General features: G+C 41.7%; 1 protein-coding gene across 4 annotated transcripts in view; it reads left to right on the forward strand.

Annotated features, from left to right (window-relative positions):
- The window catches only part of TENM4 (teneurin transmembrane protein 4), a 601,586-nt gene that overhangs the window by 387,943 nt on the left and 195,546 nt on the right, over positions 1 to 18,097 (forward strand). For 3 of the 4 annotated variants that reach the window (XM_074918363.1, XM_074918372.1, XM_074918381.1), the window contains exons 8-9: positions 315 to 413; positions 2,486 to 2,721. In XM_074918363.1, the coding sequence (XP_074774464.1) occupies positions 315 to 413; positions 2,486 to 2,721 (335 nt within the window). The remainder of the gene's footprint in view (positions 1 to 314; positions 414 to 2,485; positions 2,722 to 18,097) is intronic. The other variant, XM_074918391.1, reaches the window with a different exon arrangement.

Genomic DNA, 18,097 nt, shown 5'->3' on the forward strand with positions numbered 1-18,097 from the left:
AGCAATTCAGAAGGTTTCATGTGTCACCAGCAATAAATAATGTGAAATGAACAAAGACGTCAACTTTTTTTTATACATGCACGTGGGCGTGTGTGCTTATATGTGTGTAAATGCATATATATAGTGTATATATAGAGAAGTGAACATTCTTAAAAGCTATATATGTATATGTGTAGCATCTTATACATATAAATATATGGTCCATCATTCTAATTCCATGCACAACTGCACTATAATAACCATTGTGGTTTATAAGATCACACTTCATATATGCATGACTCACTGGCTTCATTCATGTTTCCATATGTATGTAGAAACATAGCAAAGCAGACATTCCTAGAGACATTGCAGGACAACCTCATTGAGATGGACATTCTCACCTCCTCCCGACATGACGGTGCTTACAATGATGGGTATGTGACACTTACGTGGTCTTCCTGTTTACTGTACAGTCATTATGATCCTTGCATGAAAGCATTTGGTCATATCAGTGATGTTTAAGGGCAACACCATTGCTGGCCTCTTCCAAGATGGCTTTCAAAAAATGAAGTTCTGGGGCTTGGAGCACTGCGTCCTGTACATATTAATGACAGACTCATTAATATGTTAGTGAGCCACAGCATGCTGTTTGCTTTTTTTTCCCTTGTTGTTTTGAAAGTAATGTCATTAGTAAGAAGTACCTACAGCAATTTTGAGTCCCATGTAAACTAAGATTAATTTAATTTTCATAAAAACCTTAAACCACTATTGTGCTGGCAGCCTGATACTTCCTTGTTAAACTGATACTTTCCACTTACCTTTATCTTACAAGTGTCTGCTCGTGGTGTATGTAAGCCAAGCCTTTGATTTTGACTTAACCACTATTTTGGCATCTTTACCTAACTTTTGATCATTTTCAAGTTCTAAACAGCTTTTAACTTGACACTTAGTGCCAAAACTGTTGATCTTGTGTGGCCGTTTCTAATTTGGTAGCCATCATTAACTGAAGATCTAATTGGTGTACTTGAACACTGCAGGTACCTCTTTGCTCAGAACAGATACATCTGTGTCTAAATAAATACTTTCCAAAACACAGGACAGTATCTGACTCTTTGTTAAAATTAATGGTTTGTTGTAGAGCATTAATAGAAATAATGACCCTTTCTCTAATGCTCAGCAGTCATGCTTACAATACCAGTAGAACCATGGCTGTAACACTACAAACACCTATTTTGGAAAATTATGTGTTACTTTACACTGCACAAATCAGTGGCTTTTCTGCATGGTGATGTTTCTGCATGTGACATTTGCCCCTGTGACTGTGCAAGTGAATTCAAGGGGAAAATAGTCTTCATCTGGTATAATCCACTGGCTTGATTGACTCCCATGGATCCATGCTGACTGCATTTATACTGGCTGCAAATCCAGGCCCGTAAACCATGGCAGAAGGTGCAGACTGCACTGGGGCTGTTTCTCAGTCCTCACAAGCTGGATTTTTGTTTTACATCAGCATGGTGATAGACGATTCAGATCTGTTTCCCAAGTTTCGTTCCCGGAATTTGAATGGCTTTGTACTTCATGATGTCCCACTCAAATTTAAGTTTTTCATTTAAGATTCCCATGGAGAGAACTCCCATTGGGACATTTCATTTCAGGAACTCATGGACTGCAGTGGGTCCTTTTTGTGCTGACTTTCCTGAGTCTCGCACAAGGTCCTCATAGGCTGGCGCTCAGGCTGCGTTTGTAGTAATGGGCAAAATTCGGTGCTTCCCAGTGTGTCACTGGACAGGGAACGCTGTTGTTTTGACAGTAATTCACACTTTTTAAAGGTAGGCATCAAATTAAGGTGTTCTTGACTGCTTTCTGGAAGCAGGTGCCTCTCCCCACTGGCAATACGCAAGACTTGAATTCTGGGCTTTGGTGCTTTTGGCCATGCCGTTGTCTGACACTTAAATTTGCCATGTGGGGACAGTGTGAATATTCCCCTCCGTGACAATTTGGGTGCTATGGAATGGCTTAAGCTCTCTTTCTGCATCTCCATTCACCGATGCCATACAAAAAACGCTCTCATGCAGTGATCAATGAATTGGTAAACACCCTCCTCTCTTTAATCCGACCCACGCTCCTCTTCAGTCTCCGTAGGGCATTTCTGTGGGAGCGTGAGCAGGCCCCCGGTGCTGCCCGTGCCACCAGTCTGTCGTAGCTGTGCTTGGGGTATTCATCTCACTCTGGTGCCAGCTCTTCCACAGAGGGGACTCCTGCCCTTCAAGAGTTCTCTGTGGCATTGTTGGCTTTGTGGTTTTGTTATGTTCTGTTTTCCTTTACTCTGTGTGACTTGCCTTTGATTTTTTATTCTTCTCCTTCGTGCATGCCATCCATGTCCGTAGCCAGCGTTGTGTGGAGCTGCTTTCCTCGTTCCAGCAGCAGTCACCATCCTCCCACCCCACGTCTCCCTCGGCTTCAATTTGTGTGAGGAGTCACTTGCTGTTGGTCTTTCTTCCCTCAGGCACTTCCTGTTCAAACCTGGAGGCACTTCTCCCCTTTTTTGTACAACGTCGCCAGGATATCCCTTGACGTCCAGCACTGTGTACTCACCTCCCCCTAGGCCCCTTCCCAGAAGTACCTTCTCTAGGCCTGCCTTTAACCTGAAGAAACCCTATAAGTACTGTAACTGGAAATGTGCTGCTCTGAGTGCCATTGTCATCTCAGTCACGCTGGTGATCCTGCTGGCGTATTTCATAGGTAAGTTTATTTCTGGTTTTTTGGTGTTTTGTTTTTTTTTCCCATAACACTAATGTTTGGGAAGCAGAGGGTCAAGATCCTGGTACAAAGTGATGAGAAAGTGTTGAAATAAGGCCTCTGTTGACTTAATTGTGGTTGCCGTGCTGTGGTAGGGAGCCTAACACAGGTCATAGGGCCAGGAGAGCTTAGTAAATCATGAGTCATATGTTGTGCTCCCTTCAGTTGCACAGAATGTTTATGTTCTGCAGAGGAAAGTGTACCTGGAGTGAGACAAACCCACCAGGTTTTCTCAAAGCAGCCCATTAAAACAGTCAGTGTATCCCGTGTACCAACCACAGTCACATCCAGGTCCGTGGGAGTTATCTGCTCTTGGCTTTGATGGGACAGGGTCGGAACCAAGATCCTGATACACAAAAATGAGGTTTTAGTCTATTTTTTGGTGGTACATCCTTGCTATTTAACCAATTATATTGAAGTTGATAGGGTGACCGGGAGGATGGAGGACTGAGTTTAGATTGTGGTCCAGCAGGGCCTTTTTTCAGTAGGGGGAGTTGGGGAAATTTGCTGCTTGGGTGCCAAAGCAGTGGATTTTTCTTGAGCAGTGCACGATCTGAATTTCTTTGGTTTATAAGGGTTGTCAGTGTTTATTGCAAAAAAACATTCTCAGTGTTTGTTGCAAAAGTAATTGAACTGTTAGAAGTGAAAATTGTATTTTTCAGCCTGTAAAGCTAGGGTGTTACCATTACTTTTTCTTCAGTTAGATTTGATATTTGTGTTATAAATGTCTTACAAAGGTCCGTTCCTAGACTTCTATTTTAAACTCTCAGTGGTGCAACCTCTAGTTGTCAGAGACTTACAGATGTGATCATGGGTAAAAAAGCCCATTTCTCATGGCACAAATGAGTCTTTTTGATTTCACTGTGACTTCCTGTACACTAATGATCTATAAAAGGTTGTGGTTAGAATTACAAATCTTAGCCTGGATCGAAAGATTTTTGCTTTCATTTCACATGAGTATAATTAGCGCTACCACAAAGGATTGCTTTTACTGTGTTCCTTTTATGTACACTTCTTTAATGACTGATACTTTTCCACTTCTGCCTTGCATCATACTCTGGTCACTTTTATGTCTCCTGTAAGAAGAGCAGGAATGATTAATTAACCAACATTAAATCAGCAGCAGTTTGATGAAATATGCAGTCAATTTTCATCATTTGCTATGTACATTTGGACTCGCCTTTCTCATTTGTCTGGTATTCTCCTTATGCCCTGAACACGGTTCCTTTGGACATTATCTCAGTGTGTCAGAGGAGTATCGTTATAACTCAGAGTAGCAGTGCCTGTTCATTCTGACAGAGTAGGTGTGTGCTGTTTGATAGATTGAGAAGAGTTCGGTTTGCCACTCGGTATTCTCCAACTCCAAAACCTTTTTCAGAGTTCCAAAAAGATCAGGATCCTGTTTAAAATCACAGTTAATGTGGTTAAAAGGTAGGTCCATTGAGTGCTCTCCCATCTTTTTTTTTCTCCCTTCAAGTGAAATCTCTGGCATTTGCCAGACTCCATGGATGGCTGGCAAGGTGCCAGAAATGCTGATCAGGTTGAACTGCTGTAATTATCGGTCATAATTACTAATTTCTAAAGGAACTATCAATTATTAAAAATCAAATTTGATGGTTCAGTTCAGCATAAACATATTTAGCAAAGATTGTCACTACCAGACCCAGTGTTCTAATCAACAAGCAAAAAGGCAGATATTTAATTAGATTTTGATGAAAAATTGTGTTTAATTTCAAGTATAATCAATTATTAATTACTGTAATGAGTAACTCTGGCGGGGTTTACTAATTAACTCATTTAAAAATTATGAATAACCTTTTCATTTGTAATTATTTTCTACATCCTGTCAAGTTGGAGACAAGAATTGTATCACCTAACCCAAAGGAAAAAAAATGAATCAGGGAGTCAAAATGTTTGTCCTTTTACTAAGTTAAGCTGAGATATTTTGCATTTTGATAAAAAAACATGCAGTTCTTAACAGGAACTGGTTTGTTCTTTTAAATAACCTGGTCTGTTTGCAAAACAGATTACTGTTTTTCCTCCGGTTTGTGGGGGGTTTCTCCCTATATTTGCGTAGCTGCATTTTCTTACAGATATCTTTCCTCATTTAAGCAGTATCTTGCTCTTTTCAGTGCCATGGGGACTATTTGAGTGGTAAGGTATAACTTAATCATGAGTAAGAAGGTCTAATCTATATAACAGTTCATGAGTGTTGGGAATTTGGCTACTTTCCAGCTGCTCTTGTTAGTTAAAACAACCATAGAAATTATCTTTTTAATGACCATTTTCATCCTCCAAAGCAAACTGAGGTCATTGGAAAGACTCCCAGTTAAGTGAATGGACTTTGGATTCAGTCCCATGGCAGTGGCTTGGCATTTACTCTATTTTTTCGAACACTGATCAGTTAATGGAAATACTTCAGAGTAATATCCAGGGGTTCAGGATGCTCTTCACAGTATCAGGAACATCACAGTCCTCCGTTTAACTAATATTAAAAACTGCAGGCAGGCCTTACCTACCTGTACAAGTGTGTAGAGCTAGAGACATCAGGAGATACATGAGGGACCCTGCTACTGGCAATACTTTTTGTGTGGCAGATGCTCAGACACAACTGCGATGGGCAACCATCTGAGGCAGGCAGAGCTGCATGGAAACAATGAGGCATTGGGTCATTTCTGAAGTTCTTTGCTGAAGCCAGTTTATTTTTTAAATTCATCTGAAGCACTTGCTAAATCATTTGTTTAAAGCTAAAAGGCAGAGTTTCCATTATTTTATGAAAGTCTTTATGGTATTTAATAGTCTGAGGTTCATTTATCTTGCTGGTTTTTTTTCAAAAGAAGAGAGGAGGCATAAATAGAAGTCCATGGAAGCTGAACGGCTGGTATCATGTGTCAACACTGTGATCAAGCTGAAGGTTTTACAGGGCTGAGTCACTGGTCTGGAGAGATAATGACAAACAAAATATAACAGGGTGTATTAAACACCAGAAGCTGGTTTTCATTTGAATTAACCAGCTTTTGATTGACTTGTTGCCACCTTTTCAAATATTCAGAGACACACACTAAGGCAGTGGCAACAATGCACATCAAAATTTTGCACACACAGAGCTTATGCAAATCTCATGAGCTCCACAGAAGCTTGTCTCATGGGGTGAGAACACCAAAGAGAAAAGCAGTGGCAGATCGGGGCTGTAACATTAAAATGGCAGGAACGGCACTGCTGGAACCACTGAAATGAAAGGCCTCTTTTAAGCAGCTTGTAACTGACCTGCAAATTTGCTGTTCTAGGAGGTTGTGAAGAGACACCACTTCAAAATTAAATCCCCCATTTTAGGACTGTCCATTCAGTTGACAGCTAAACAAGGAAAATTTTCACAGCTTTTGCTGGGATGTGATGGGGTCTGTGTCAGGGAGCTCTGCCTTGGAGGGCTCATTTATAGTGAGAATCTTATGGCAGAGATAATACCATGAGGTATGTTGTTATCCAAGTACTTTGCCAGAAGAGTTTCTGTACCTGGTAGATGCCAGACCTGCTAGCATAGCACCGTGAAGAATCTCTGACATTGCTGTACTGCTTGGAAGGAAGATTTACAGAATCACAGAATCAGCTAGGTTGGAAAAGACCTTGAAGATCATCCAGTCCAATCATTAACCTCACACTGACAGTTTCCAGCTCCACCAGATCCCTCAGCGCTGGGTCAGCCCGACTCTTCAACCCCTCCAGGGATGGGGACTCCACCACCTCCCTGGGCAGCCCATTCCAACGCCCAACAGCCCCTGCTGGAAAGAAATGCTTCCTAATATCTAAAACCATCCCTGTCACAACTTGAGGCCATTCCCACTTGTCCTATCACTTATTGCTTGGTTAAAGAGACTCATCCCCAGCTCTCTGCACCCTCCTGTCAGGGAGCTGTAGAGGGCGATGAGGTCTCCCCTCAGCTTCCTCTTCTCCAGACTAAACCCCCCCAGTTCCCCCAGCCGCTCCCCGTACGACCTGTGCTCCAGACCCTGCACCAGCTCCGTTGCCCTTCTCTGGACACGCTCGAGTCATTCAATGGCCTTTTTGTAGTGAGGGGCCCAAAACTGAACCCAGGAATCGAGGGGCGGCCTCACCAGTGCCGAGCCCAGGGCTCAGATCCCTTCCCTGTCCCTGCTGGCCACGCCAGTGCTGACACAAGCCAGGATGCCATTGGCCTTCTTGGCCCCCTGGGCACACTGCTGGCTCCTGTTCAGCCGGCTGTCAATCACCCCCCAGGTCCCTCTCTGACTGGCAGCTCTCCAGCCACTCCTCCCCAGGCCTGTAGCCCTGCTGGGGGTTGTTGTGGCCCAAGGGCAGCCCCCGGCATTTGCCCTCAGTGAAACTCCCCCAGTTGGGCTCAGCCCATGGCTCCAGCCTGGCCAGGTCTCTCTGCAGAGCCTCCCCACCCTCGAGCAGATCAACACTCCCACCCAACCGGGTGTCACCTGCAAACTGACTGAGGGTGCACTCGATCCCCTCGTCCAGATCATCAATAAAGATGTTAAACAGGAGTGGCCTCAGCACCCAGCCCTGGGGGACACCACTCGTGACCGGCCGCCAGCTGGATTTAACTCCGTTCACCACAACTCTCTGGGCCCGGCCATCCAGACAGTTTCTTACCCAGCAAAGCGTGTGCCCATCCAAGCTGTGAGCAGCCAGTTTCACCAGGAGAATGCTGTGGGAAACGGTGTCAAAGGCCTCGCTAAAGTCAAGGTTAACAACATCCACAGCCTTTCCCTCATCCAATAAGCAGGTCGCCCTGTCATAGGAGGAGATCAGGTTTGTCAGGCAGGACCTGCCTTTCATGAACCCGCTGACTGGGCCTGATCCCCTGGTTGTCCCTCCTGTGTTGTGTGATGGTACTCAGGATGAGCTGCTCCGTCAGCTTCCCGGGCACTGATGTCAAGCTGACAGACCTGTAATTTCCCAAGATCATCCTTCTGACACTTCTTATATATGGGCATCACATTGGCCGATTTCCAATCTGTCGGGACCTCCCCGGTCAGCCAGGACTGCTGGTAAATGATGGAAAGCAGCTGGGCGAGCACCCAGCAAGCTCCTTCAGCACCCTCGGGTGTATCCCGTCCTGTCCCATAGACTGGTGTGTGTCTGTGTGATGCAGCAGGTCACTGACTGTCTCCTCCTGGATTGCAGGGGGGTCGTTCTCCCAGTCTCTGTCTTCTGGCCAAGGAGGCTGGATTCCCTCAGTACAACTGGTCTTGTTATTAAAGACTGAGGCAAAGAAGGCATTAAGCACCTCAGACTTTTCCTCATCACTTGTTACCATGTTTCCTCCTGTGTCGAGCAGGGGATGGAGGCTCTCCCTGGTCTTTCTTTTGCTGCTCACATACTTATAGAGACATTTCTTGTTGTCCTTGATTGCTGAAGTCAGATTAATTCCCAGCTGGGCTTTAGACCTCCTGATTTCCACCCTGCATAGCCTCACAGCATCTTTGTAATCACTGTGAGTGGCTAGGTCCTTCTTCCAAAAGCTGTAAACTCTCCTTTTCTCCCTGAGTTGCAGCCAAAGCTCCCTGTTCAGCCAGGGTGGTCTTCTCTGTCACCGACTTCTCTTAGAGCAGCTGGGGACCGCCTGCTCCTGAGCCATTGAGACTTCCTTTTTAAAGAGCACTCAGCCCTCCTGGGCCCCTATGCCCGTCAGGACCATCTCCCAAGGGATCCTGTCAAGCAGATGCCCAAACAAGACAAAGTCAGCTCTTTGGAAGTCCAGGATGTCAGTTCTGCTGCCCCCTCTCCTGGCCTCCCTAATAGAGAACTCTATTATTTCATAATTGCTGTGCCCTAGTCGTCCTCCAACCGCACATCCTCCACCAGCCCTTCTCTGTTCACAAAGGGGAGATCCAGCAGGGCACCTTCTCTGGTTGGTTCACTCACCAGCTGTGTCAGGAAGTTATCTGTCACTCATTCCAGGAATCTCCAGGACTGGTCCCGCTCTGCTGTGCTGTGTTTCCAGCAGATGTCTGGGAAGTTAAATTCTCCCACAAGAACAAGGGCAAGCGATGTGAGATTTCTCCTAAATGCCTATAGAATATTTCATCCACTTCTCTGTCCTGGGTGGGTGGCCTATAGTAGACTCCCACTACAACATCTGCCCTGTTGGCCTTCCCCTTGATTCTAATGCAGACACTCCACCCTGTCTTCACTGCACTTGTGCTCAAAGCAATCATAACAGTCCCCGACATACAGGACCACCCCACCACCTCTCCTTCCTTGTCTATCCCTCCTAAAGAGCTTGAAGCCATCAGTTGGCACACTCCAGTCATGGAAGACATCCCACCATGTTTCTGTAATAGCCACTACATCATAATTTTCCTGTTTCATCACGGCTTCAAGCTCCTCTTGTTTGTTACCCATGCTGTGTGCATTGGTATACATGCACTTCAGGTGGGCTGGTGTTCTTCCCCCTTTCCCCTTCAAATATAGTTTAAAACTCTGTCAATGAGCCCAGCTAACTCCTGCCCCAAGATCCTTTTCCCTCTCTGGGACAGGTGCATCCCTTCTAATGCCAAAATGTCTGGTGCCCTGTATACCAACCCATGATTGAAAAATCCAAAGCCCTGACGGTAACACCAATCTTGGAGCCACAAGTTCATCTGTTGAGTTCTCCTGTATTCTTCTTCATCCATCCTCCTAATTGAAGGGATGGAGGAGAACAGAATTTGTGCCCCCGACCCCTTAATCAGTTTCCCCAAGGACCTGAAATCTCTCTTCATTGCTTTAGGACTTCTCCTGGTAATGTCGTCGCTACCTACCTGAAAAACTAAGATGTGTAGTAGTCCTTGGGTCTCACTGGAGAAGGGAGTTTTGCGGTGAGGTCCTTGACCTGGTCCCCAGGGAGGCAGCAGACTTCCCTATGAAGTGGGTCTGGTCTGCATATGGGGGCTTCGACACCCCTCAGAATGGAGTCACCCACTACAATGACTCAATTTCTGAGTTTAGAAACAGAAAAGACCTGTTTGATTGTCCAGATCTCCATGCCCAGCAGCTGTTTGGCTAGATCTGTGGAACAGTTTCTAAGTGAATTAGTGATGGAGAATAGTTTCTTTCTTCTGAAACAGAAGGTATTATCCCCTGCCTGATGTAGATTCCAGACTAGATGGAAGTACAATTTGATGTAGTTAGGCACTTGCAATTTTCCTATACTTAGGCATGTGCTGCGGTCGCATTGCATGAACAGCAAGAAAGATGGGCATTTGATTTAGATTAAAGTTAAGGCTGGAAAACATATTATGAAGCCAAAACAGTCATTCATTTGATTGGAGTCAGAGCGCTCTCTACTTTTCAGCTCTGTGTTCGTTTGAACTCTGTACAGATGCAGCTTCACTTAAAGAACAGTGTTGCTTGCTACAGGCAAAATGCTTTGACAGTAAAACTGTGCTAGGTCTATGATGTGTTTATAAAGTGTCTTTCTTTTTATTGTCTAAAAATCACCCTGAAAGCTAACTTTAGCTCGGTTGGTCCATGATTCTTTGATGCTATGTAATAAACCCAATTTAAAGCAGCTCTCCAAAGTTCTTAGCTCTCTAAGTAGTTAGCTATGGATGTATAGTATACCGAGTACCATGGTGTTTACGTGCCACTTGAGATCAATAAGAAAAGCTGCTAATGCTTAATTATTAAACTTGAGCTATATCTATTAATCCTACATTTATACATTGATATTAAGTTTTTTATTCAAGTTAAGCTATAAACCAATTTATTACCCTGTCAACGAGCTTATTTCATTTTCTGCTTTAATATTTTTTTTCTGATCCCAAATTGTTCTATTTTGCTACTGTGGTCATTTGTTCCTTTGATTTACAAGAATCATTCAGTGTTTTCTATTTCCATCTTATCTTAGATAAAATGCAGAAATGGTAGCTAAACAATCTGTTCTAGCAAAGCCTTTACGTTATGAAGACAATCTGTTACCTAAAGAGGAGCTGTGAGGTCCTTTCTTGGTTCTTTCACATCTTCACAAAATCACTGCACACAGTTCACTCTGTAACTTTGGGTCTCATTTAATTAATTTTACCATTAATCTATAAAACTGTCAGAACCAGTCTGAAAGGTGCTATAGTGTTAACAGTAACTTATTTTATGTATTTTAGATGTTTGTGAAACATAACATTTCAGGATACTGGTTGAGAGGGACCATCATCATGACCCAGCACTACCATTTTTATTTTTTACAGGAGAACTTGAACATGTGGCATTTTTCTGTTAACGCTGGCTCTCATTATACCAAATGCATACGAGCATGGTTAGTGCCACTCCCTTACTAAGTCATACAGTTTAAATGGCATCTAGCTGTTTCTTTCATCCCCAGTGTCATTTGGGAAATACAGGCCTTATTCTTCTCATGCACGTACTCCTGTTAAACTGCAACAACTCCATTTACTTTAGCACTGGCTCAAATGCAGGCAGAGTCAATGGCATTGGTCCCAGTGTCTGCAACGGGAGCTGGACCAGCCCTGGGAAAGTTTTTATATATTTCTGACTCTGGAGATTGACCTGACTAAAGGCAGAATATACATCAAGACAGATGTTGACCCTTCAGTCCAATTTTGAATGATCTTCTTGTTCTCTTTGTTGTCGAGCTCCAAATTTTGCCCCTGTAAATTATCTCGGGAAAACTGAGACATGAAAATAGTCTTAGCCCTGTGAAGAGATGCCATCAACATGAGCTTCTGTCTGATCATTCAAAAGTGCACGGAGTTGCAGGAATCTTTTTGCATTGTTTGTTCCGTAGCAGAGAGATGGGAAGGTCGCAGGGCTTTGTGTTAGCTTCACTCCCACTTCACTCTTGTTAAGGAACAACTGAGGGCAGCTGCTGTGTGTAAAGTTTACAAGAGGCTGCTTGAGTAGCACCAAGCTCAGGAAAGCTGCCTGTGGGAATCTGGCGAAAGAAACTTTCTCTGGTCAGATCCACAGTGAAATAGTAAATCACTCAAATGCTTCAGCCCCTTTACTGACATTCCTGTATCTTCCTCTCCACATGCACACACAATCAGTGTTGTTCCAAGCACAGATAGATCCTCAAACTACAGCTCCGTATAGCTACCTTAAGGAATGTTCTGGATACATTTTGACCGAAATGACCAAGAAAAAGTGTTTGGTTGTTAGCATGCTACCTGTACACAAGATACTAATCATCAGAGAAGTGAGAAAGACACAAAATTAAATCAATACGGGCCCTATTTAGTCTTATATTTCCCAGTTTTGTTGACTTTTGTTGCAGGTTTAGGTGCATGGTGGTATGAATATTAACTCAGATCTTATTTTCCGTCACCTGCAAAGTCAGAAAGAGCTGTTTGTATTATTAAAGAATTGCGTGCATCTTTTTCATGGTTTGGATTTTGCGCTGTATGTTTGGATAGCAGCTACGATTAGCTTCATAGTTTAGAGCAAAGGAAGTACAAGTGATTTAACTGAAGCTTTAAAATAAAGGTGCTAAAGGTACAAGATCCCACTTTAAAGCTATTCTTGTGAAGATCAATTCATTCGGGTGGGTGTTAAAAAACTCATCATAGAAACTCCATTAAAGAACGTTCACTGTTTCAACCTAAGTAAGATCTGTAACCTGACAGAGTTAGGAGAACTAGATGATGATGATGTATGTGCTATTGAAAGACAGACAGTGCCAGAAAATAGTACTGGAAAAGGTAAAATGTAGGTATTCCATTTAATGGCAACATGTCCTGAACTCAGGCAAAATTTCTGCCTTACAAAGCAGTTAACACTTCTTCAAAGTCTATACTGGTAAAGAGCATGGTCAAGTACTGCACCTCTTAGGAGCTCATTCAGTGTTTGTTGAAAGCAGGAAGAAGTAGGAAGATTCCCGTAATTTTCATTTAAAACTCGTTTCTTAATGTTCAATCTTAAAAGCCATAAACACTATTAGATCGTGTAGGCTGACCTCTTAGGACACGGAAGACTGGTAAACTCCAGTTACTTACTCTACTATTTTTACATAGGTAAGTCACATACCTACTTCAGTTCACTTTTTCCCAATTTATACATGTAAGGATCTCTTTTTGGCTATAAAAATTACATCAGGATATTGTTACACATCATCTTCTTGTGCTTACTCCTCAAGTAATTTTCACTCTCTGCTTTTTAGTTGCCAGTGTCCCGTTTCATGGACACAACTTGCCATCCATTATCCTAAGTGTATAAGCTGGCCTTTGACACATTTTGTTTGAACCTTAAGCACATTTTGTTTGAATTATTCAAATTTAGTAGCTGTCCAGCTCTTCTGTTCATCTGTTCTGTCCTCATTATTGTATTTTTCACTTGAATAGTCTTTGAGTCATCTGGATTTTTAGTCATCCATGATATTATATTTACTTATGTAACATTGAAGTAAATGTTGGATAATTTCAGGCTGGCTATTAATTGTGGAATTTCACAGGAAATTTTAACATTTGATGGTTATTCACCAGCAGTGATGATTTTAAGGTCTTTCATTTAGTTTTTAAGAACATGTATACGTTGCTTTTTACCACTGGAAAGTTCTTGTTTCTTTAATCAAAAGTCATACCAAATTAAATCAAATGTCTTACTGAACTGTAATCTTGTCAAAAAATGAGTAACTGTTTGTTTCGTAAGATCTGTTTTTCAGAAAAGCAATATGGTTGGCCTGAGTTACCATACATTCACTTTCTTTATTCTCCGTCAGTTGAATTCTGTGTTGTTTTCCATTATTTTGTCTGTAGTACGTGTCAGGCTACCCGATCGAAGTGACTTGCATCCTCTTCTTTTCTCTTCTCAAATATGTGTACAGCATTAACCCCGTTCTAATCTCTCGGTAGCTGGTTCAGTATTAATCAGTGAGTCAGATTCCTCTTCTGCTATCTCATTTACTGGGTACAAGTTAAATGAGCCTGCAGATTTAAAAATGTTTGTCCTTGTATAGATGTAGTTTAATATAATTCTTGGTTATTAATGGACTGGAAAAAAACTTATTTCCTGTGAAGTAATTGCATTATCGTATTTATTTTCAAAAACCAGAACAAAAATTCTTACTGAACACTTTAGCCTGTACTATAACACTATTATCAATTTCCCCCTTTCCATCAAGTAAATAGCTACATTGTTGCTCAGTTTACTAGGTTTCAATACACTTAAAAAATGTTCTATTGTTCTTCGGTGTTTTCAAGCCATGCATTTTTTTCTTCATGTCCTCATCTTCCTTTATGAACTCTCTGCATGGTCTTAGATTTATATAGATTACTCTCTGTTTCCCTATTGTTCTGGGGTTTTATATATTACTCTTTTTAAAAAAAATTCTGCTTATTGTTTTATTTTGACACTGAATGAAGAGGTCCTTTTGTCAAAGTCTGATCGTCTTGCATCATTGTGGGATCACTGGAAGAATGACTTCCATTTAGAAGCAGACCACCAGTATGACCGATTCTTTAACTGGTCGAAAGGAGGTTGGGGCTGTATATCCAGAGGGCTCCATCTGATCTTGGAGTTTGCATCAACATGCCATGAAACCAGCCATCAGTCACATAACATCCCAGTTAGCCCTTTGGATGCCTGATCCTTTCTTAAATTTAACAAACTTTAATACAAGGAGGGGTGAGTTTAATTCCATCTGTTTTTGCTAAATGGTAAGATACGGGCTCTCAGCTTTTATAAGCTTTTATCAGTTGCTTTTAGTGAGTTTTTATAGTTGCTGTAAGGCCCCCGAAAAGAAAATAACAGCATGCTGACACCGAGAGTGCTGGCCTTGCCTTTATGACAGTGGCACAGATGTGCTGCTATAATCTTCATTTCACGGCTTAGATTGACCTTTGCACACAGACGCTGAAAAGGAATCAATTTTACAGATCTTAATATCTACTGGAAGGAGTTCTTCTCAAGTCCATGTTTTTGTTTCATACAAATTAGTGTGAAATAACATAATTTAATTGCAGTTAAGTGGAGACAGAAATAAATGTTTCCCATAATGGGCTTGCTTTCAGTGTTTGTCATACATTTTTGTGGGTAAGTAGTCGTGAGAGTAAGCTCAGTTAGGGATGTCACTGACAGTGAAAAATATTCATCAGTTACAGTTTAGTGTTTCTCTCTTGTCCTTTTATAGCATAAATTAGAAGGTGGCTTCAAAGCCTGATTTGCAGCCAGGTCACACACATTTCTATTGGATATGTGCAATGATGCATTCTCTAAGGTTTTCTACCTGTAGTTAAAGTTGAGCTGTGTAGTAGATATACATCTTTATAGTGTTAAGTGAAGTGGTGTTGTTAAGTATACTACCTAGGTAACATACTAGATGACCTGTAAGATAAAGAACAAAAAATCTAATCCACTCTTTCCCTCTGTGACAAGACTTCAACACCACTGTTTATGCTGAAACTTAAAAGCTCCAAAAGGACCATTTATACAGTTCACTTTGAGATATCAGAGTCTGATGCTCAATAGATAGGTGGTTAGAGGTTGTTGAATCTCTGTGTTTAAATGAAAAACTAATAAACTCTCCCACCATCACCAGCTTTTCCAATCTTCTGCTTTATTTGATTTTATCATACCTTAACTTCCAACCCTCTCCTTATTGCAGTCAAAAGCTTTTGCCTAGAGTGATGATGAGAAAAGCATATGTTAGCTGTTTTCAAATATGGTAGCACATAACACAGCAGCAGCATCGCACCTTGCTCGCCTAGTACAACTGTAGCATCACTTCATTATGCAAAGAGACTCTTTAAAAAGCAAAGCAGAATGAGGCAGTTAGCAGAGATGATGGCTATGCTTACACTAAGTATTTCAAAAGATACTCTAATTGGACTATCAGTGGAGCAGAATCTCATTTAATTATGGCAGAAATGATAATGAAATCAAGTATCAAAAGGGCTTCCTGAGGCTTTCGGTGAAAAAAATCCTACAGTCTAAACATAATGATATCGCAAACATTACCAATCCAAGTGGTCAGTAACAGTTTGTTTATATTAGTATACCTTCTTCAGTCAAGCTGGATCGTGGGCTACTCCAGGTTGTGAAACATGCACGTGGGACCATTCTGGGCATCCAGCTGGTCCAGAATGGGTGCATTTCCATAGTGTTAAACTCTTATGGATGGTCATACCCAAACTATTTGTTGAGAATGATCTCTGGTCCTTGCTAGCTGTACTGTGCACAGGAATTGAGAAGGTATTGGCTGACCAGACCCAAAATCATGTGGTAGAGTCCCTTCTAACAAATCAGTGTTATAGACTATCTAAAGTTACACTGCTTAGTACTGTTTAATTCACTGCTACCAACATAGTGTTTGGGGATGAAGGGACGAGGCAGTGTACTATGTCCCCGAGCAAGCGCTTCGATGCAGTCGTATTTAATAATGAAAGAAAATCATCATGGCCTAAGTAATCACAGGTGAACATACCCTAAATAAACTTGTGAGAGTAAGAGTCTGGATTCCTACTGCCGATGTAGTCATTTACACATGCAAAACTTTGCTGTTGGATCTAGTATTACTTTATATTCGTATTTCAGAAGCACGGAGGTAATGGAGAATCGTGACACTTCTATTAGGGAGAACAAACAATAGTGTGTGCTTTATCTTATCCCTGATCCACCCGGAGTTGGCTGCCACAAAACTAGAAAATCTGAGTTCACACATGCTCAGTAGGGACCTATTTAGAATGCAGTAGCAAAATAGTCTGCACTGAGTGTATGCCTTCCCTTTCCAACCCCCTCCTACTGCTACCAACCGGGCTGCACATATGGCATCCCTAGAAAGCAATTGAACATGCTACAATGCTGGAGTTGCCAGGGTTGAGTGGCAATTTCGGTGCAATTGTTCTGCTCAGCGTTGGGCCAGTGGAAAAAAAAATAGCCTGTGATGAGGGAATTAAAGACTATTACAGAGTACATATGCATACAGGGACTGATCTAAAAATCACACAAGCAATCTTAATTCTGTTCTTTGCTCACTTTTGAGTGCTTGACTTGGCGAACTTTGAGTTTCTTTAGCAAATGCTTTTTTTAGATGTAATTAAATATAGAGATGGCTGTGGGTCTTTTAAGAGAACACTGTGGGTTGCACTTGCCAGCACTTGCCTTAATCTATGTGCTGGATTTAGTTCTAAGTCCAAGGGAACAAATCATCAGGTTGTGTTAAGTTTCGTTATTGCAAGAGCTTTTCACACTGATCTGAACCATTCACTTAGATTTATAGTACCTGAAAGTACTGTGCTGGATTTTGCGCATGGTCTGGGGACAGAAAAAAATTCTAGTGTCATTAATTGTGCTGTGTCACCCACTTTATCAGCTTTCCCAGACTGTACATTTGTATCCATTTGCTGAACTTTTGTACAGGATAAAAAAAAAAAAAAAAAAAAAAAAAAAGAATTTTCCCCTCTCCAAATGAACTGTTGGAACAATCTGCTTGTTTTTCAAGTTTATGTAAAGAAAAGTTAGAAAAATAAATTAAAACCTTCTTAGCCTGCTTTAAACATTCCTATCCATTTGTCATCTGAAGTAGTTAAAACAGTGAGATGCTCCTGAATACATGTGCAGATTAAATTTTCTCAGATCTCTTCAAAAAGTCACCAAGCCAATAGGATTCTGCATTGGAGCTCAGTTATGATGATGCTGATGAGCACTCTGGCCGTGATCTACAAAATGTGGAAATTTGTTCTGAGTTTGAAGCACTTCCAGCATGCTCTTAAAGTCACTAGATTTACTCCAGCTAAGTAAAGCTCAAGTTAAACCTCTGCTTTGCACATCAAGGGATTCTGAGCTTGTAGTTTTGTTATTTTTTTCTTCCATCAACTAGCACAGCCCAACTGGGGCTCCAGTGCTATTAGAATGTGCATGGTGACTAATAACACTAATGCGGTTTTCAGCTGATTTTAGGATTAAACCACAAGCAGTGCTCTCAAATCATTTACTCGTCTTTATAATAAAGTCATATTCGTGTTCAGAAGGATCGATGAGCAGACAGCCATCTGAGAGATCAGCTCACCCATCAAATTTTCCAACAATATTTAGATCATAACCCTTAAACTGGGATACTAGATTTAAACTCTGACCCCACCTCTCTTGTGCTGGGGTGGTAGACGACAGGTGTTGTCTGTGACTTTTACACAGCAAACTGTATTTTTTAGACTTTAAGCAACCTATTATATTAATTTGGGAAAGCAGGTTTTCTGACAATATCTGGTAGAGATAATAAGGAAGGAAATGTGAGAGGTTGTTGATTTACCTATGTAAATTACACCCTTTTAATAAGGATCGCACAGTTTATATGTGTCTAATGAAACGGCATTTGTAAAATTATACTGTCCACAACAGGCTA

Source organism: Athene noctua, chromosome 1, assembly GCF_965140245.1.
Source record: "Athene noctua chromosome 1, bAthNoc1.hap1.1, whole genome shotgun sequence".
NCBI classification, from domain to species: Eukaryota; Metazoa; Chordata; class Aves; order Strigiformes; family Strigidae; genus Athene; species Athene noctua.